Raw genomic sequence first — 16,742 nt, 5'->3', positions numbered from 1 at the left:
TCTGTCAGGCGTGCAGAGTCCATCTTCCTCATACTTGAAATGGGTTCATCCAGAGTACACCTGCTGTAATAGGGACATTCCAAAAGGCGTGGAGAGTAAATTATCCAAATGACAAAAACTATGCTAACTCCTCAACGCCCCCTTCCTTCTGTTTGTTGTTCTCTTTTTTCGTCTTTTAGGTGCGATTTTCCTATCTGTACGCCTGTGAACAATTGGAAGTTGTTCGGCTAATCTAAAATGGAAGATGCTTTGACTTCTGGGAAATGTTCTCTAAAGATGTACACAGAGCGAGAGGTGACACACATCAGAGCCGGTGTTTTTGCTGCAACCTGGCTGCAGATCCAGTCGCCTCTGTAAAAGGGAGGACGAGGTGGGGTGGTGGTGGTGGTGGTGGGGGGGAGCCGAACAGCGCCGTGTCGTGGCGGCTGCGGCGCGTTGACTCGTTGACCTCCCGGTGACTCCTCCGCCGACAGAGCGGGGAATGGGTGTGGGCGGGGCTGGCACTGAGAGCGGTTGCCATGACAACACCTGCAGTGTACCGGCGCGATCGTTTATTTACCACTCAGGGGGCTGGCTAATGGTGGCATTCTGATAGGCCCATCACTCATGTTCCCGACCGGAGGACAGATTGACAGCTACCCGAGCCTGAAGCGGGGAGAAGGTGAGTCGAGGTTGGCTGGCTGGATGCGGTGAAAGACAATGGGCGAGGCAGGTGACGCCGCCATCATGCTCCCAAAACAAAACACATCTTTAATATCTCTGATAATGGGGGAAAAATCCTGCACGGATCCTGACTCCATGTCCTCTTTCTATCCCTGTTTTTGCCTTTCTCATCTCGCACACATGCGAGCTCCCAGATGAAACGCACACACTCGCACACAATCCCAAATGCATACAAACTAGGGGGAGTGCTAATAAGCCTGACACATGAGGCATCTTTCCTCGGCCACCAGCTGACTGAGGCAGGCCTTGGGCGTGATGGAGCGCAGGAAGTCTCTCATTGCCCTGCCGCTGAACCCGCCGCCTGGGTGTTACAATCTCTCCCCTCCCTCCCCCATTTCCAACCCCCCACCCCTCTTTTCCTCCCATCCCTCTCTTCCCATCTCTCCTGTAGCAGCCTTTCCTGTAGCTCGCATCCTCTCTGTTTTTATTCCAGCGTTTCTCCTCTACATACGACTCATCAGATGCACTGCAGCTCTCTGCAGCTCAGCCCGATAAAGAAACATGCACCAGGCTGTACCAGTCTCCTTGCCGCTCTTCCCAAGCTACGCGATAATCCCTAAAAACTTCATAGATTTCTAGATTATAGGGATTTCAAGCCAAAACAATCTTGTTGAAATCTCTCTTAAAATACTTCTGCATAACAAGAGATCGAAATGGCTACTTAGTGTCCACTTTTTCCAAGAGGGCTTTTAATTAAATCAGTGAATTGGCTTCAAATTGGAAACATGACAGAGCATGAGAACGTTTGAAAATATCTCAGGGACGATGAGATTTAATAAAAAGAAAACCTACTCGCTCCTTTCTAATGCACGCCTGGGATTACAGATAGCTCCTTAACTTAATAGCAATTTAAAGTGGATTTGTGTATGCCACTGAGTGTCTGTAATGATGGCTGTTTACGCCGCCCCTCATTTATAATAATTAAGCAGAATGGATTGGGGGTGGGATGCTCGGACGCGGTTCTGGGCTATTGGCTTGGGCTGAATAATGACCTACTGTAGTTGACCGGGGGATGACCGCTGCCTCCTGCATGACCCCAAACCCCAGACTCACCCCCTGCTACTTTGGGTGGTAAATAGGATGTCTTGGCTGTCTATAGCGTCTTGGTGTCTATGGCCACAATAGCAGCTAGGGGTCTTTAAATGGGTGTGTGACAGAGAAAAGGAGAAAGAGAGGGGCACAGGGTTCGCACAAAAGAATAAAGGGATCCCCCCCACCCCTTTGTCTCTCTTGCTTGACTTTTCCCATCTGATTGTTTGCCCACTTTTCCTTTTCTTCAGCCGCATTCAGTCGGCGTGACCTGTGGGCAGCGGGCCAAACCAGCTTGTAAAACAGAGAAAAAGCCTGTTATGACCCTCAAGAAAGTCTGTCCCAGGTAAAAGGAACAGCATATGAGTAGCCCTTTAAATATGAAACATTTAGAATTTCTAGAATTTCAGTTTTTTACACGTCAGGGGTTGAATTTTTGGAGAACGATAAATCACAACGCGTAAATCAATAAGGCTGTAAATCAGCTCCCAATGTTTGTATAAGTTGTCACGTTAAAATAAACGTCCCAGTTACAAGCCGGAAACCGCCACAAGGTGTCACTGGTGTCCACGTTCTCATTGTCTCTAACAAGCAGCCGCAGCCGAACACTTTGGCCGAAAGCGAGGTGACGCTTTGCTTTGGCAGCTGCACCGGATTGGCTGGCTTGTCGCCCTCTCTCTGGGTTTTGGTTGGACGGCGGATGGAGGAAGAGAGGTGAGCAGGACGATGGAGAGAAAGACGGAGAGATGGCAGCAGCGCTTGCCAGAGTTTTAAGGACCCTGGATGGGTTTGTGCCATAAATCTCTTCCCACTCCATCCCGCCGTTCTCCATGAGTGCCTGTGGGAATACAGGAATGTGACAGCTGACCTGTAGAGCCCATGTCTTTTGATTCTGGATACATAAATTAGAGGGCAAGAATGCAGGACAACCTTATGGTTCCGTGTGGGACATGGCCGACAGAGTACACAGGTATTACACATGTCAGCGAGAAGTGGAACAATAGCTTTTAGCTGCTGCGATAAATTAATCTGATATTGCAACACGTCGTAAATCCTATTACAAATATCCCCGAGCTGCTCTTGATGCAGCGGAAACGTGTCGGAAACATCTCAACAATTTTAAATCAAGTTAAAAAATCTGAGAGGGTGATACTGCAAAAAAAACTCAGCTCACCAGTATTTGTCATCACACACTAAAATGTCAGTGTAAAGCCATAATGTGCATTAGAAAAATGCAAGCTCTCAGAAATGAAATGCCAGAGCAAAAATCACAAGATGGATTTCACGGTGTGTTTCTACCTCATGTATCAGCGGGCTGAGCATCGCCATCGAGCTCTGCGGAAAGCAAGTTAGGCATCGCTGAAACCGGCGGCAGAGGCTCACTACGAGATTAATTCTCTTGAACTAATGGGATTCATATGAGTTGTGAGGTTCCTAATTTATTTACTTTGTCAGTGATACACAAATATGCGCGCACATACACACACAGCGACACACGAGGGGGAAAAAAAAAAACACAAATACAGTAAAAATGCCCCCACTTTACAGTAAGTGAGAGATCAATAATGATGGATGAGGGCCTTTTATACAATCGGCATGTTCTCCTCAGTTCACAGCCATATGACACCACGCCTGTGGCTATCCCATTCTGCACTTCAGCAGTCAATCACATCCTAGCTTTAAAAATAACAGTTTGTTAGCACCATTGATTTAGCACTTAGAGCGTGTCCTTATTACCTTGTAATTATGGTCAGTGTTGACATAACAGCACAGACGACCAGGCCTCCCACCCTCTAAGAGAATTTATGGGCCCTGGTTTTATTACGGCCATTTCATGTGTCTGGGTCCCCAGTTAAGCGACAGACTTGAGTTCTAGCCAAGGGCCCGTATTTCACTCATCGAGGTCAGGGTTCTCAGGAATCCCCCGTAAAACTGAATGCCAGCGGGGCCTGCGTGTACATACAGAAGACATAGGGAAACCCTCCCCAAGGGCTCATTAAAACAAATAGCTGATAACAGGCTATAATCCAAATAATGCTATTCATGAGGGAAATGCAATTCTATTAGGACGTAAAACAGGACACGGGCGGAGCCGTGTCGTCACAGAAAACCAAAAACATTCGGAGGCCGTCAGAAGATCACCTCTCAATAATTTACAACCAGACCCCGGCTTTAAATCCATTAGAAGATGGTTAGAATGCTCTCTCGTAGTCTGTCACTGTGTTATGACTTTAGCGTACAGCTTGACAAAACAAGAGTAATCTGTGTCATTAAGATTGTGCGATACAACAACCAACTCTTTCTTCCAACCTGGACTTAGTTTGCTTTTAAAGTCTTCAGTGAAGCAGTAACCCGATCTATACAGTGAAAAGTAATACGCAGAGCTGGGTTGAGGCTGTCTGAGGCGGATCTGTAGCACAGAGCCAGGTCGCCTTTGTTTCCCCAAGTACGGTGCCTTTGTCATCGTTACGTGAAAAATGGACATGGCTGTTTTGACATTTTCCCCTATCAACCAGCACACACAGACAGAGAAGGCTGGCATCTCATTAATCTGGCACTGCCAAGAGAACCGCAATTAAAAGTCCATCTTCTGTGAAGAGCATATTTCACCTGTGCTTTATCTGTTGTTGTAAACAAGAGGCTCATATTCCTCCATGTTTACCCATCTAAACCTAAAACCTTGACTTTCTTTATTTCACCACAAAAATGGAAACATTGTGTTTCTGTACGAAAACTGTTCAAAAAGAAAAGAATAAAGAAATAATTGCAATTAAGTGTCTTCAACTGCTAATTAAAAATGCATGAAATTTTAGGGTTGAATACATAATTTCCTAATCTCTAAAACGTAATTACTAACAAAAAAAGCTTCTTTCTTCCTGCCTCTCCTCTTCAGATAATTTAGCCGAAACACAGAACATGATGATTCAATTTGAAACCAACCAATAGCAACAGTCCGGGAACAAGTCCCTGTACGCAGCAGAGTAAAAGTGCCCAAATTACAAGCCATTGATTTCCAGTAGGGTGTCTTTTCACTGGTAGATACTCTGCATGTAACGACAAGATGGCCATAAAACACGAGGAAATAGATTGAGAGAAAAGAGCTGAGATGCAGGATGGCTTCACCTGCAGTTTATGTCAAACAGAAAGGAAGAGCTTCGCATGGCTGCCTACTCAATTAACCCCTGTGATAGAGGCTCCATAATGAACAACAGCACCATTACGCAGCGCCCGAATGGCACTTCACCCTAGTGGCCCGGGAATAGACAATGCCACTGTTGGTGCTTCACTGCTGCATCGAGATACAAGCGCTCGCTAACAGAGGAATTTAGTTGTTGGGGATATCAGCATGTTCAGAGAGTAAATGAGGACGAGGTGATTACTGGAGTTGATGTTGTTTAACCCTTAAATAATTACACATTTTACACGTCTGCAACTCATTTTACTCATCCTAAACTGCTGTAATTATATCTTCGAGTCAAGGGTGCAATCAGGAATGGATTTCCATTTGAGGTAAACGGCACAACCGTAATCGTCATCGAACTGACTGGTTAAAGTGGATCCAGAAACCTCCGAATTTGGAGAAAAGTTTAAATAACCTCTTGGTTTATATTTTGCTGATGCCGACCTTGCTAATGATGTAGATGAGATCTCCTCTCTGGAAGTCCAGCTCGTCCGGCTCGTCGGCCTGGCAGTCCCATAAACCCTGGTAGTAGTTAGCATAATCTGTTGACGAAGCTGAGAGGAAACACAGGGCACACATTTAAAGGCAATGTTCTCTTCTCACATTTTCTCACAAAGCTGGAATAATCTCATAATTGTCTGTAATGAGATTCTGACCTGGTTTGTTGTTGTTGTCACCACTTTCATCCGTAGGATCTAGAAAATCCTCCTCTAAACCAACAAAACAAGATGATATGTGTGAAAGAGCTGACTAACATTTCAATTCATATTTGTTCAATTTATTATTTAAAAAAATGACACAAATTTGGCTGCAAAATAATGACATGAAACATTACCTGCTAAGAGTGTGACTTTTTCAGAAATAATTTCTTTTTGCCTCGCACATTAAGGACAAATGGCCAGTTAAAAAAAATAAATAAAAAATATGACAGGACGAGAGAAACAAAAAAATTAATAAAAAAAAGGGTCATCAAGTCATCAGCAAGTCCCTGATGAATGTTCTCGTGACGTGAGATTTTAATTTGTCTTTAAGCAGACTCGGGATCAATTTGTTCACATTCATCAGAGTCCCGGGCAGGGCGAGCTAAAGGAGGGAGAGGCTGTCTTTAAGGCATGCAGAGGCGGACGTGTCATTGACTGCGGGGCGTGGCACCCGGTGGTCTGAGAGGTGACACAGTGATATGCCTGCCCTCTGTCTCCCACATCCATCCTTAACACTAGCAGGCTGACAGCAATGCCACAACCCAGCAACACTATCCACCTTCCAGCACAACCTGCGCCTCTGCTTCCAGGAAGAGCAGGAAAGACGACACACACACACACACGCACACACACACAAATACACCCATACTGTATATCCACATACATATTTGCGGCCGTGTGCACAGTTTGCATTTGAACGCAAGAACTTTGTTGTATGTATGCTGCTGTTTTTTATTCTAATGCACACAGAAAATCATTGCATTTCTTAAAAAAGCTTGCCGTACAACACGGGAAAAAAAAAAAATGTAAATTTGTTTGCTGTGGGTCCGAACATTTGTTCAGCTTTCTTCAACTGCTGCAGAGAGGAGCATCATTCCGTCAAGAGGCCACCGCTATGGGCCAACGGTTTCTATATCAAAGTGATTTAATTTTCCAGTCAATAAAATCAGTCATCAGCACCAGAGCCAATACGGCCATCGCTCTGCATTCTGCCTGCAACTGAGCCATGTTCGGAGTTTTGTCGGACAAAACTGAGGGTCTTGTCCTCGTAAAAAGTGACGCTGCAGTTGAGGATGTAATTTCTGCAAATTCTTACAATTTCTAGGTGTAGGTGAGAAACTTGAAGGACAACTTTTGCAATGTAATTTTCAACATTAATGCGTGCTATAAATGAAGTTTTACAAATTACCAAAGCAAGGAGGGAGCATACTATCGAGGATTATTTGTATTTTTTGAGACGGGAAGATTTTTAAAATAAAAACACTGTCGGCTTTCCTCGATCCTGATAAGAAAAGCTAATAATTTAACAACCTCTAATCACTGCGTAAAAGCTGTAAGTGAGTACAGAGAGGTGCAGAATGATTGATAAGTGAAGGGGTGAGAAAGTGAACGAAAGAGCCCGTCATTCGATATGCCATCTGTGGTCAGGGTCTGTACCTCTTCCCAGATGGCTTTGAACGCCGGCGTGACAGTTTGAAGACTGATTCCCCTCTCACCACTGATTTTGGCAAAGGTAATGTACTCACTGAGTGAAACAGAATCTTGATGTATCTTATTTAATAGAAAGAGTGATGGACGACGGCCCTGAGAAGATCGGATCACCCCTTTTGTCCTTCTTGTGGATCCTGTAGCCACCCTGACACATGGGACTGTCTCCCTCTCGGTAGGAACTCACACACACTGTTTCTGGGGTCTCGTCAGTCAAACTCTAATTTCTATTAAAGATGTGACATTAAGAGCTCCAGAACTATTTTAAGCCCTGAGAGATGCAGTTTTTACTTCCTTTCAACTAAATTGCTGTTGCTAGGCAATTTTAGCCAAAACTCTGCTTAGTGGATTGAATTGTGGGCTATTTGTTGCCTGGCAACATTAGCTAATTGGACGTTCTATGACAGAGCATTCGAAACGGCCCGGCTCTCGCTGATTTCAACAACATCACTGTTCAGAGAGATAAGGAGGGAGACCGGGGGAAGCAGATTTCGAGTCAGTGTAAGTGAATCTTCCCCTTCCTGTCCTGTGTGGCTCTGCAGCAGCCGCCACAGTGCTGACAAGCTTATTAGTGTTGCTTGATTTAAAATGAGTGATCATTCGGGGCGTTGTGGTGATAAGGAGGCACCTGGCAACACAAATTTCACAGCCAGGGGAGATCACAAATATTTCTTGTTGCAAAAAAAAATCCCCTCAGGGTTTGAGAGTGTGTGAGTCAGAGCGACTGTGTCTATTTGTCTGACTGAGTATGATGAGGGTTTGTGGGTGCAGCACCTTCCTGTCTATTTATCTGTGTGAGTGCTCTGCATGCGAGGTGCCCACATCCTCGTACCTGGTAGCTCCTCGTAGATATCCTCGTCGTCCTCCTCCTCGACCTCCTCCGTCTCCTGCCCTCCTCCTCGGCTCTGGGAGGCCTGGGCCGGCCGAGGAGGGGGAGGTTTGGCCACCCCCTCAATGTCATCGTAGGTCTCCTCCTCTTCCTCCTCCTCCTCGTCATCGAATGGGATGAAGTTGGAGCTGAGGTCTACGAAGGAAAAGGAGACGAAGTGATAGGCAGAGTCAGCGTCAAGATGGAGCACGGCGTGGTACAAAAGACAGAGACTTGCATTAAAAGGTAAAGTGAGAGAAATGTTGGAAGGGTCCTCGTTGCACAACAGGCTAAGACACGTGTCCATGCAGCAGCAGAGACATTGGAGCCTTGGGCTGAAAATAGTTTTTATTTCATTAGCTACTGGTAGCTATAATTTTCTTTTGAATAAGAAATTAATTGCTGACAGTTTGAAATGTCAGAAATAGTGATAAACAGCCCAAACTCAGAAAAAGATTTTTTTTAGAGTGAAATAAAAACAGAGAAGCACATATTTGTCCAGTTTGTTTACTAGATAACTAAATTGCTGTCAAATTCTAATTGATAATTTCCTTGAATCAAATGATTTATTAAGAGACAACTGTAGTCTTTGCAGTCATATTATTGGATCCAGCTTAGCTTTCTTTCATGCTTTCTTTTCATCATACGCACTTCAGGTTGTCTGTTGGTCTTTCAGTTAATCAATCTGTTGACACACGTCTCTTTTTCTGTCCTTGAATTTCAGTTAAAATGCCTTCAGAATTTGCTTAAAGTTCAAGAAAGCAAGAAAACACACACACACACACACACACACACACACACACACACATATATAAAAACCAAAGTGCATTTTGCAAAAAGTCTGTCTCGTTCTCAGGTGAATCCGAAGGTTAAGAGGATAAATAATCATCTACAAGCTCTGGATCAGACTGTATTTTGTAGTAAAAACTGTGCTGGATGGAAGTAAGACAAACTGCAGAGTGTCTGTTACTTCCCGCAAATCAGTGGCCCGGCCCGAGCCCATTTTAGAGTAGACGAGGCACGACTGCTCGCTCAGATGGAGGAGCTGTCTCATTGCAGGCGACTGGCCACTGCAACACAGGGTATCAGGTCCTCGGCCGTACACCAGCAGCCAAGCAGAAATCAATGTCACTGGAGGATAACCAGAACATCTACCAATCAATTTCCTGTAAGTTGGAATTCGGTAGGAGGGTTAGGGGAGGAGTGGGGTGGTGGAGGACTAGGACTAGAGCTACATGATGGTGCACATGACACGGCGGGTGACACGTCGAATGAGGAGATTCAGGACTCTTGGCTGTGCAGTTAGTGATGGATCAGGTGGTTTTTATATGAGTCACAGATGATAAAGGGCTCCTTCGTACTTATGACCTTTCTGCCCCTCGAAAAAACTTTAGTAGGAAATTGAGAAAAAAGAATGCTACAAGGTTTAACTGTATTTTCCAATTAACCTGCGTGGCTTTTAAAAAGTGAGCTCAGGTCAGTTTTATATATACAAGCCGATATTTATCTGTCTTTAAGGGTTTTACGATCTGAACAGCATATGACATTGTCTGTCCTTAAACCCTTTACAGAGAAGGGAAGAGAAACAAAATCGTGACGCGCGACAGGCGAAAATCACAAGGAGATACTGGCTTACCTCTAAGTACAAATTTGATTTGGTCCACCCATTCTCTGGCCTCTTGAGGGCTGCTGGCAGTGAACTGAAGGGAAAGAGAGGCAATAACACGGTGATTATTATCACATTTAAGCATTTATACGTGCGGATTTTTAATCATTGAGGCATTGATCAAATCTCTCTCTAGCTGTCTACTAAAGAGGAAAAAAAGAACAAATAGAAATAGCCTCTTTTTTTAAAATACCTATTAAATTTTCATCTGTAATAATGTAAAATGTTTAATTAAGACATATTAAATTGCAGTGACTGGGAAAACAGTGTCTGCCAATGTGCCTGCTAATGAATAAAATGTTTTCCAAAAAGATTTCCATTAAAGCCTGAATGATATTGGAGTTCTGAACCCAATAAATAACATCTGACAGATAGATAACAATGTATTGCCATTTTTAAAAACATAACCATATATTATGCTTCAACGAATACATACTTTAATCATCCATTGACAATTTTTCTTGGGTTCATAACAACAAAACCGTAAATATAAATTCTTCATCACAATTTCCTTAAGCCCCAGTTGAAATCTTCAAATGTCTGTGTTTGTCTGGTGAAAGGTCCAAATTCCAGAAATGTTCAGTATAATATCGTAGAGAAATTAGAAAATAAACTCACATGACTGTCAAAATAGTTGCTGGTTTATTTCTGTACTTACCAACAAAACCACATAATGCGTAAAGTTTTGATAAGGAGCCTTTCAATTAGTTTTGTTTTTTTTAAAAATCGTAACTAAAAGATGCTCTGAGGTTCTTAGAGTAGAAAACTTATCAAATATAGTGTGTACTGCTGATGGCACGGTTTCTATATTACCTCAAACATAAGCATTGTTAGCATTTCAGTACTGCAACATACTGGACAACATACACAGATTTGAAAATATCTGTGATAAAGTCAAAGTAGATGTGTAAGTCGGGCTAAAATATATTTCTAAATTGTACTTAAGGACAATCTTACACCCTTAAAAAAACCCTTATCTTATTAGAAGAATAGTATCTATCAAACTACAGGATTTTACTTGAATTCACCAACATATGTGTGTATTTGCGGTTATGCAGACCTGGAAGGGCCGTCGTCCAGGCGCAACAAGCTCAAAACAGGCATTTTTCTTCGAGTCCTTCCTCAGGTTGGTCACCAGCTGTACGTTGTATTCATTGATATAGAATGAACCCTTCTGCTGTTTATCTGCGAGGTGGAGGACACACAGTAGGATGTTATCCTAATCAGCTAATGTAGCTGTAATATTTCTGCACGCTCGAATTTCAAACAAACCTTTGTCACTCCCAAAGTAGTAGAATATTGAATTGTTCAGGACGCACCATCTCTTCTGCCACTCTGAGCCGAAGAAGCTGTGGTCTAAAGAAAGAAGTGCACAATAAAAATACACCGTAATGGAAAATTATTCTTATGTAGTGGATTTTTTTTCTATACAAAATTTGTACTAACATGGGAGAAATGCAAAATGAAATACAAATTTGTTGGGCATTTTCGAGAAATTAAGTTAATGTCACATATCTAGCACTACTATCTATTGGCTGTTATACCTTTTCGTTTCTTTTCCAGGTAGCCTTGCTTCAGGATGTTGCTGAGGTCCTGGGCTGCCACAAGAGGAATGTCACCAAAGTCTGTGAACACAAGCAGATTCAAATGACTTATTCAGGTGTCTTGATTTGTCTGGTTAACACTCTGAAACCCAATTTACAATCATATAAACACGAGAAAAGCAGCAAATCTGCAAAAATGAGAAGCTCAAATCCCATGAAGTCCTTCTTTTCTGGATAAATGACTAAAATTGTCTCTCACATACAACCAATTGATTAATATATTAATTGCTTTAGCAGGAACTTCCTACGAGCTGCACTTAAACTTTCTAAATTCCTACGACAACAACATGCACAAACACACGTCAGAATATAGTCTCCAACCCTGTGGATCAAATACATCCCTGCAAGGCTTTAGCAAACTGGGATCAATACTTCTACAGTGCTGCTGAGCACTGCAGTCCATTCATCTGCTCACGTTGCAATTTAATGAGAGCAACCTTCCTGTGGGAATCCAACAATTCTCTTCAATTTGCAAAGTCAAATTTTAAACATGATAGGACAACGGCATAACTTGAGAGCCTTAAGTTGATTAGTGCAGTTGTTGGGCAATGCAAAAGCGCACTTAACGTAGCGCTTAGCCGACTGCGTCACTTGTGCGGTGGAGAAGTAGCTTCGAGATGACTCGTTTGGCATTTTCCCTGTTATGGGACAGCTGGAATCTAACCAGGGATGTTGCAGCCTTAACCACTTCACAGCAGGTTGCCCTAAGAGGTTCGATTTTAAACAGCTGTTCCACGTTGAAGTCAGCGTTGAAGTTCTGATAAAAATCTGGTTATTGGCCCCATTTTCTGGTCTTCAGCTATTAGAGGGAAACTTGACCCCTGGGCGGCCTCGAGGACCATCTTCCGCCATGTGTTTCAACGGGAGTACCTGGCTTTTTTACGTGTTCATTAGTCAACTGGCACTGGTCTTTCATGGGGGAAAAAAGAAACATATGAGGAGCAGGGACCGGCTTTTCAGACTGAAACATAGGAACAATTTAAAGACCATTTACACAAGTCAGTGTGACACCCCCATTCAAAGCGCCGATGACAAGGGGAATGCCTGGAGTCCATCCCCCCTTCAGAAAGAGCCTGCTTAACTGCTGGGAAAAACCAAACATGTCATCCCACAACTGGCTGCTCTGGCTTAAACAAAGAGCATCCCCCAACATTTGCCAAACAGAAAACCTCTGTCTCATTCATAAAAAAAAAAAAAAAAAAAGAACAAAAAAAATCTGAAAACCAAGCGGGCATTCAAGCCAGCCGAATGTCCACTCCAACTGTGTGATGCACTCGCTGAAAGTTGCTGCTTAGAGTCTTTTTCTCAGTGGATTCTGTCTGAATAATGTTGATCTAGAGAGCAAAATAAAGCTGATGTTGGTTGTTTGCTTGGCTAACATTCCAGAGATTTAGGTTCACAACAAACCAGCGTGTGATCCGATAACCCCGCACTACTTTGGTTTGCGGTCCTGACAGATGAGCGGGTCATTCCAGAGCAGAGCCCCAGACACCTCGCAGCACTAACACGCTCACATATCATCAGCCTGCCTTTGTGGATGGACTGACCGGTGACACTATAAATACAGAGGTGCTAAGGACTGTTTTGTCAAAGAGAACCTGATTCAGTACATCATAACAAACAGCGGTCATTATGCTCCTCCACCTCATTTATCCGCCGGCAGTCCGTCCATTTTTTTTCTGGGCCTGCTTCCCTGTTGCGGCCCACTTCTAATCCCCTCATCCGTCTGCCTTCCTCGCTCTTCATTTATCTCAAAGGTCGAGCCCGGCTAATAGATGAGGAGGTACAAAATCAACACAGGATCACTCTGATCTGCCTGAGTCAATAAACATTACACATTCATGCGTGCTTAACACTTTAACGCCAGGTGACCTGACCTCACTTGACTGTCCTTTGTATGAATCTTAAACTTGGCTACAGCGGAGCGGGCATCAAAGTGGACTGTACCGAAACACAATAGTTCTAGATTCTTCCACAGGGTAGCAGCACAACCTAAAAGCATCTCGCCGGTTTAACGCCGCTCGCACAAATCCTTGATCCCACCCTAAACAAAAGCAGAACGTGATTGGTCCCGAGTTAACAATGGCTTCCTTTAATGAAAATTACACACTAACACCTCTTTGGGACCGATGCAATTTTAAGTGGATATTCAGAGGTAATGTTATTTGAAAATGTGTAATTTAGAGCATTAAAAAACCCCAAAACCATCATGGTGTTTGAGTTTAGAGTTTGAGTAGAGGCACAGAGAGACACACTAATGCATCTAATTAAGGCCTCATCAAAATCGCAGACAGACGGCACTCTTTCATAAAAATCATAAATTGCGTTATCAATTATTCAGGGCAATGCCATGACTTCATTTTCATCCCTTTTGCGTTTTAATTAGCACCATCCACAGCTTTGGTATTGACATTAATTTGATGGCAATTTATTGATATTTCAGCATAACCTATTTAGCTGAGTGCAATTACCAACAAAGAGAAGCAGATAGATGTGATGTTGGAGACGCATCCCGTGTTTCGTAAATCAAGGTGAGGAGTTGCTACAGGCCGCGCTAACTGAATCTAACGGCTCTCAGTGGTCATCAGCGGGAGAAGATTCGAGTCGCCCCATTCCCAAATGGAAGGAAATAATCAATAGAAATTGACCAGAGATATGTGTTTAATTGATCCCGACAAAGGAACATTTCCATAAGCAGGCTGACCCGTGCGCTGATAAGCTCTCCGCTGCCGTCCTGAACTTGTGTTAAACTCGGAGGGGATACACAACAATGCATCTGAGCTGCCAGCGGTTTGCCACAGCCGCAATCTCTCATTTGGTTATTCACACTCTCTCAGCATGGTGTTATGAGCTCAGCAGTTGATCCCGCAAGAAAAGGCTGATTTATGTTAGCATGACCAGAGGGAGTTAATGTATTCTCTCATTAAAATCCACTTTAGTTAGGCTGAAAGTCAATCAAAGGCTGGATAGAGAGTGAATCAAAATGAAGGGAAATGGTAGGGTGGGAGGACTAATATGTTACATTACATCTAACGGTGGTCATAACGCAACAAAGATGTTATGAAAACACAAAAACGCGCTGGAGATGTTGATGGTGCTACTGAAGATGGAAATGTTGACGCAAAGCGAGAGCTCCCCTTAGCATCTTTTCTTCTAGATGGCAGAGAGGAGCAGGATTCAGGCGCAGCAGGAAAACTTCCAGAGGCTTCGGTCTGAACCGCTACTGCATCCCGATCCAAAACATTTAATTTGGACAGTTAGACAGAGGGAGATGCTGTGAGATGAGAGCAAAAAGCCCCTTAAGAGGAAAAAATGTGACTCATATTAATAAACACTACTTTGTGCTGTTTTAGAATTTTGTCTTGCTTCAACAGGGGAAAAAGTCTTGTAAATGGTGTGTAGGAGGAACAAGATGTTTGGAAAGACAGGAAAATACAAATTAGTCGATAATATTTTGCCCTGCCTATCAATATAGTATCTCTGGGATGTCTAATACTGTTGGCCCTATGTGTCTGCTCTATTATTGCTTTTAGCAAATCTGTATCACACCTCTTGAAGCCCTCAATTGTGTATTTGTACTTTTGCTTGTCATGTGTGCTATAAATGCCCTTTAACAGGTCGTTTTGGGATTCTTTTAATTTATTTCTACCACATCAGCTCTGATTTTGTTGACTTTTAGGCTGCAAATAATGATTATTCTCATTTTAAATTAATTTGTCTATTATTTCTTGATTGGAAATTAATTATTTGGTCTATAAAAAGTCATAAAATGTTTTTAAAAATTGAGTCAAAGTTGATAGATTTAAACTGCTTATTTTATCCGGCCAACAGTTCAAAGATGTTATTTCGTCTGTTATAGATGACGAGAAAACCAGTTTGGCATTTCTGCCATCAGTTACCGAGTGTCTTGCTTTTAATCTCTGACATCAACCTGCCAACAAAATGTATAAAAATTACACTTTCCGCTGAATCTTTGATGCATGACATCCCTCATAACTAGATTAAATAAAGTAACTACATCATGATTTTTACTTTTCGATCCAGAGGTACGGAAAAAACAACGTACTGCCATTAAATCACAGTATTTATTGCGACTATAAGGGAAAAGGTGAGTTAATTGGGATTAATACTCTGTGTGCAGAGGTGACCCCCTCAAAGCACAGGTAGAAATTAAGATCAGAAAGTTATCATATGTTTTCTTTCTCCTCTGCTCAGTCCTTGAGCACGGGGGCTTTCACAGCGCCTTTTCGATGCAAGAGGTATTGCATTGAATGCAGCATCAGGGGGCAGGACCTGACCCCCGCGTGAACTCTGCTGATGAGGTGAAACAGAAGGCAGAAAGAGGCTCCCCGGCCCTGAGGGGGCTGCGGGGAGGAATGCTGCTGATTCTACAGACGGAGCGAACAATCCTCTTCGATACTGTCCTTGATTAGGAAAAAGGATTCACTCAGTGCACCTTCACCCACCCGGCGCTCAATCTGCGCACAGGCCAAGCTAAATTGATACATTTTTCCTCATTACAGTAGGAGGCCTTCGCTGCACGTCCCTCCAGCGAGGCGGCCGTCAGAAGGGAGGAGAGAGACTGAGAGGCTCTGAGGTTAAGGGCAGAATGTCTTCCCTGCCCTCCTTCCCTCCCCCTGATTTGATTAGGACTTCAGTCATCGATACATAAACCATGTTTAGAACCTCCTAATGCATGTGTTTGAACCAAAGAAAACATGCAGTGCATTATATCTGGCTGCATGATGCCTGCATCACCGTCTAATAATCTTTAATGGGGCCGGGAATTTATGCAGAAGTGATTAAGGCTTTGGTTTTTTTTTTTTTCCTTCTTCCTTTGATCAGGGATGTCAATCAGGTTAAACAATAAATCTGACGTGAGATAAAAGCGTTACGGTCGAGCGAAGCCCTCAACAGAACAGAGCAAAAACTTTAACATACACGGAAATGATGTGGTAAATATTTTATCACACTTCTTAAATGATTTCTGGAAATTCGGTTAGATTGCATCTATAATGTGAAGCAGAGATGTCTAGTGTGTCTCTTACACTTCATGCAATTTGGAAGGAAAAATATATTTCCGTGCCTCCACAAAGGAAGAGAAACCAAGTCATTGTGAGCTCCGTTTTGCTCGATTCATACATTCAAACATCACAGGCCGGCCACTGTAAAGACACTAAGAGGCTAAATTTACTATGTGACATCGGCTTCCCCCTGGGCAGCCATAAGCAGCGTCTACAGCGACCCTGAATTTCCCTTTTCTAGATTTACTACCACTATTCAAATGCTTAACTGCAGATACAATGATCCTCTAATCGCTGGGGATGGTTTTCAGCTGCTTCACTGACAGAGACAAAAAAAAAACAGTAGTAAGAATATAAATACCAACAATGGAGGAGTTCGGGCCCACAGAGGAGCCTGCATATCTGCGATAAAAATGGGATATAACACAGTCAACGACAGAGCCTGGAGGGAAACACTC

At 43.1% G+C, this 16,742-nt stretch overlaps 1 protein-coding gene across 1 annotated transcript in view; it reads right to left on the bottom strand.

Annotated features, from left to right (window-relative positions):
• Positions 1–16,742, bottom strand: part of skap1 (src kinase associated phosphoprotein 1) — a 29,480-nt gene that overhangs the window by 3,290 nt on the left and 9,448 nt on the right. The window contains exons 5-11 of the mRNA XM_008277779.1: positions 11,201–11,281; positions 10,929–11,012; positions 10,717–10,841; positions 9,627–9,690; positions 7,955–8,146; positions 5,590–5,643; positions 5,378–5,487 (exon numbers count right to left, since the gene is read on the bottom strand). Of these exons, the coding sequence (XP_008276001.1) occupies positions 5,378–5,487; positions 5,590–5,643; positions 7,955–8,146; positions 9,627–9,690; positions 10,717–10,841; positions 10,929–11,012; positions 11,201–11,281 (710 nt within the window). The remainder of the gene's footprint in view (positions 1–5,377; positions 5,488–5,589; positions 5,644–7,954; positions 8,147–9,626; positions 9,691–10,716; positions 10,842–10,928; positions 11,013–11,200; positions 11,282–16,742) is intronic.

This window comes from Stegastes partitus, unplaced genomic scaffold (assembly GCF_000690725.1).
Source record: "Stegastes partitus isolate 25-593 unplaced genomic scaffold, Stegastes_partitus-1.0.2 Scaffold107, whole genome shotgun sequence".
Classification (NCBI taxonomy): Eukaryota; Metazoa; Chordata; class Actinopteri; family Pomacentridae; genus Stegastes; species Stegastes partitus.
Note: the sequence above shows the minus strand (reverse complement) of the source record. Positions and strands in the feature narration are given on the sequence as shown.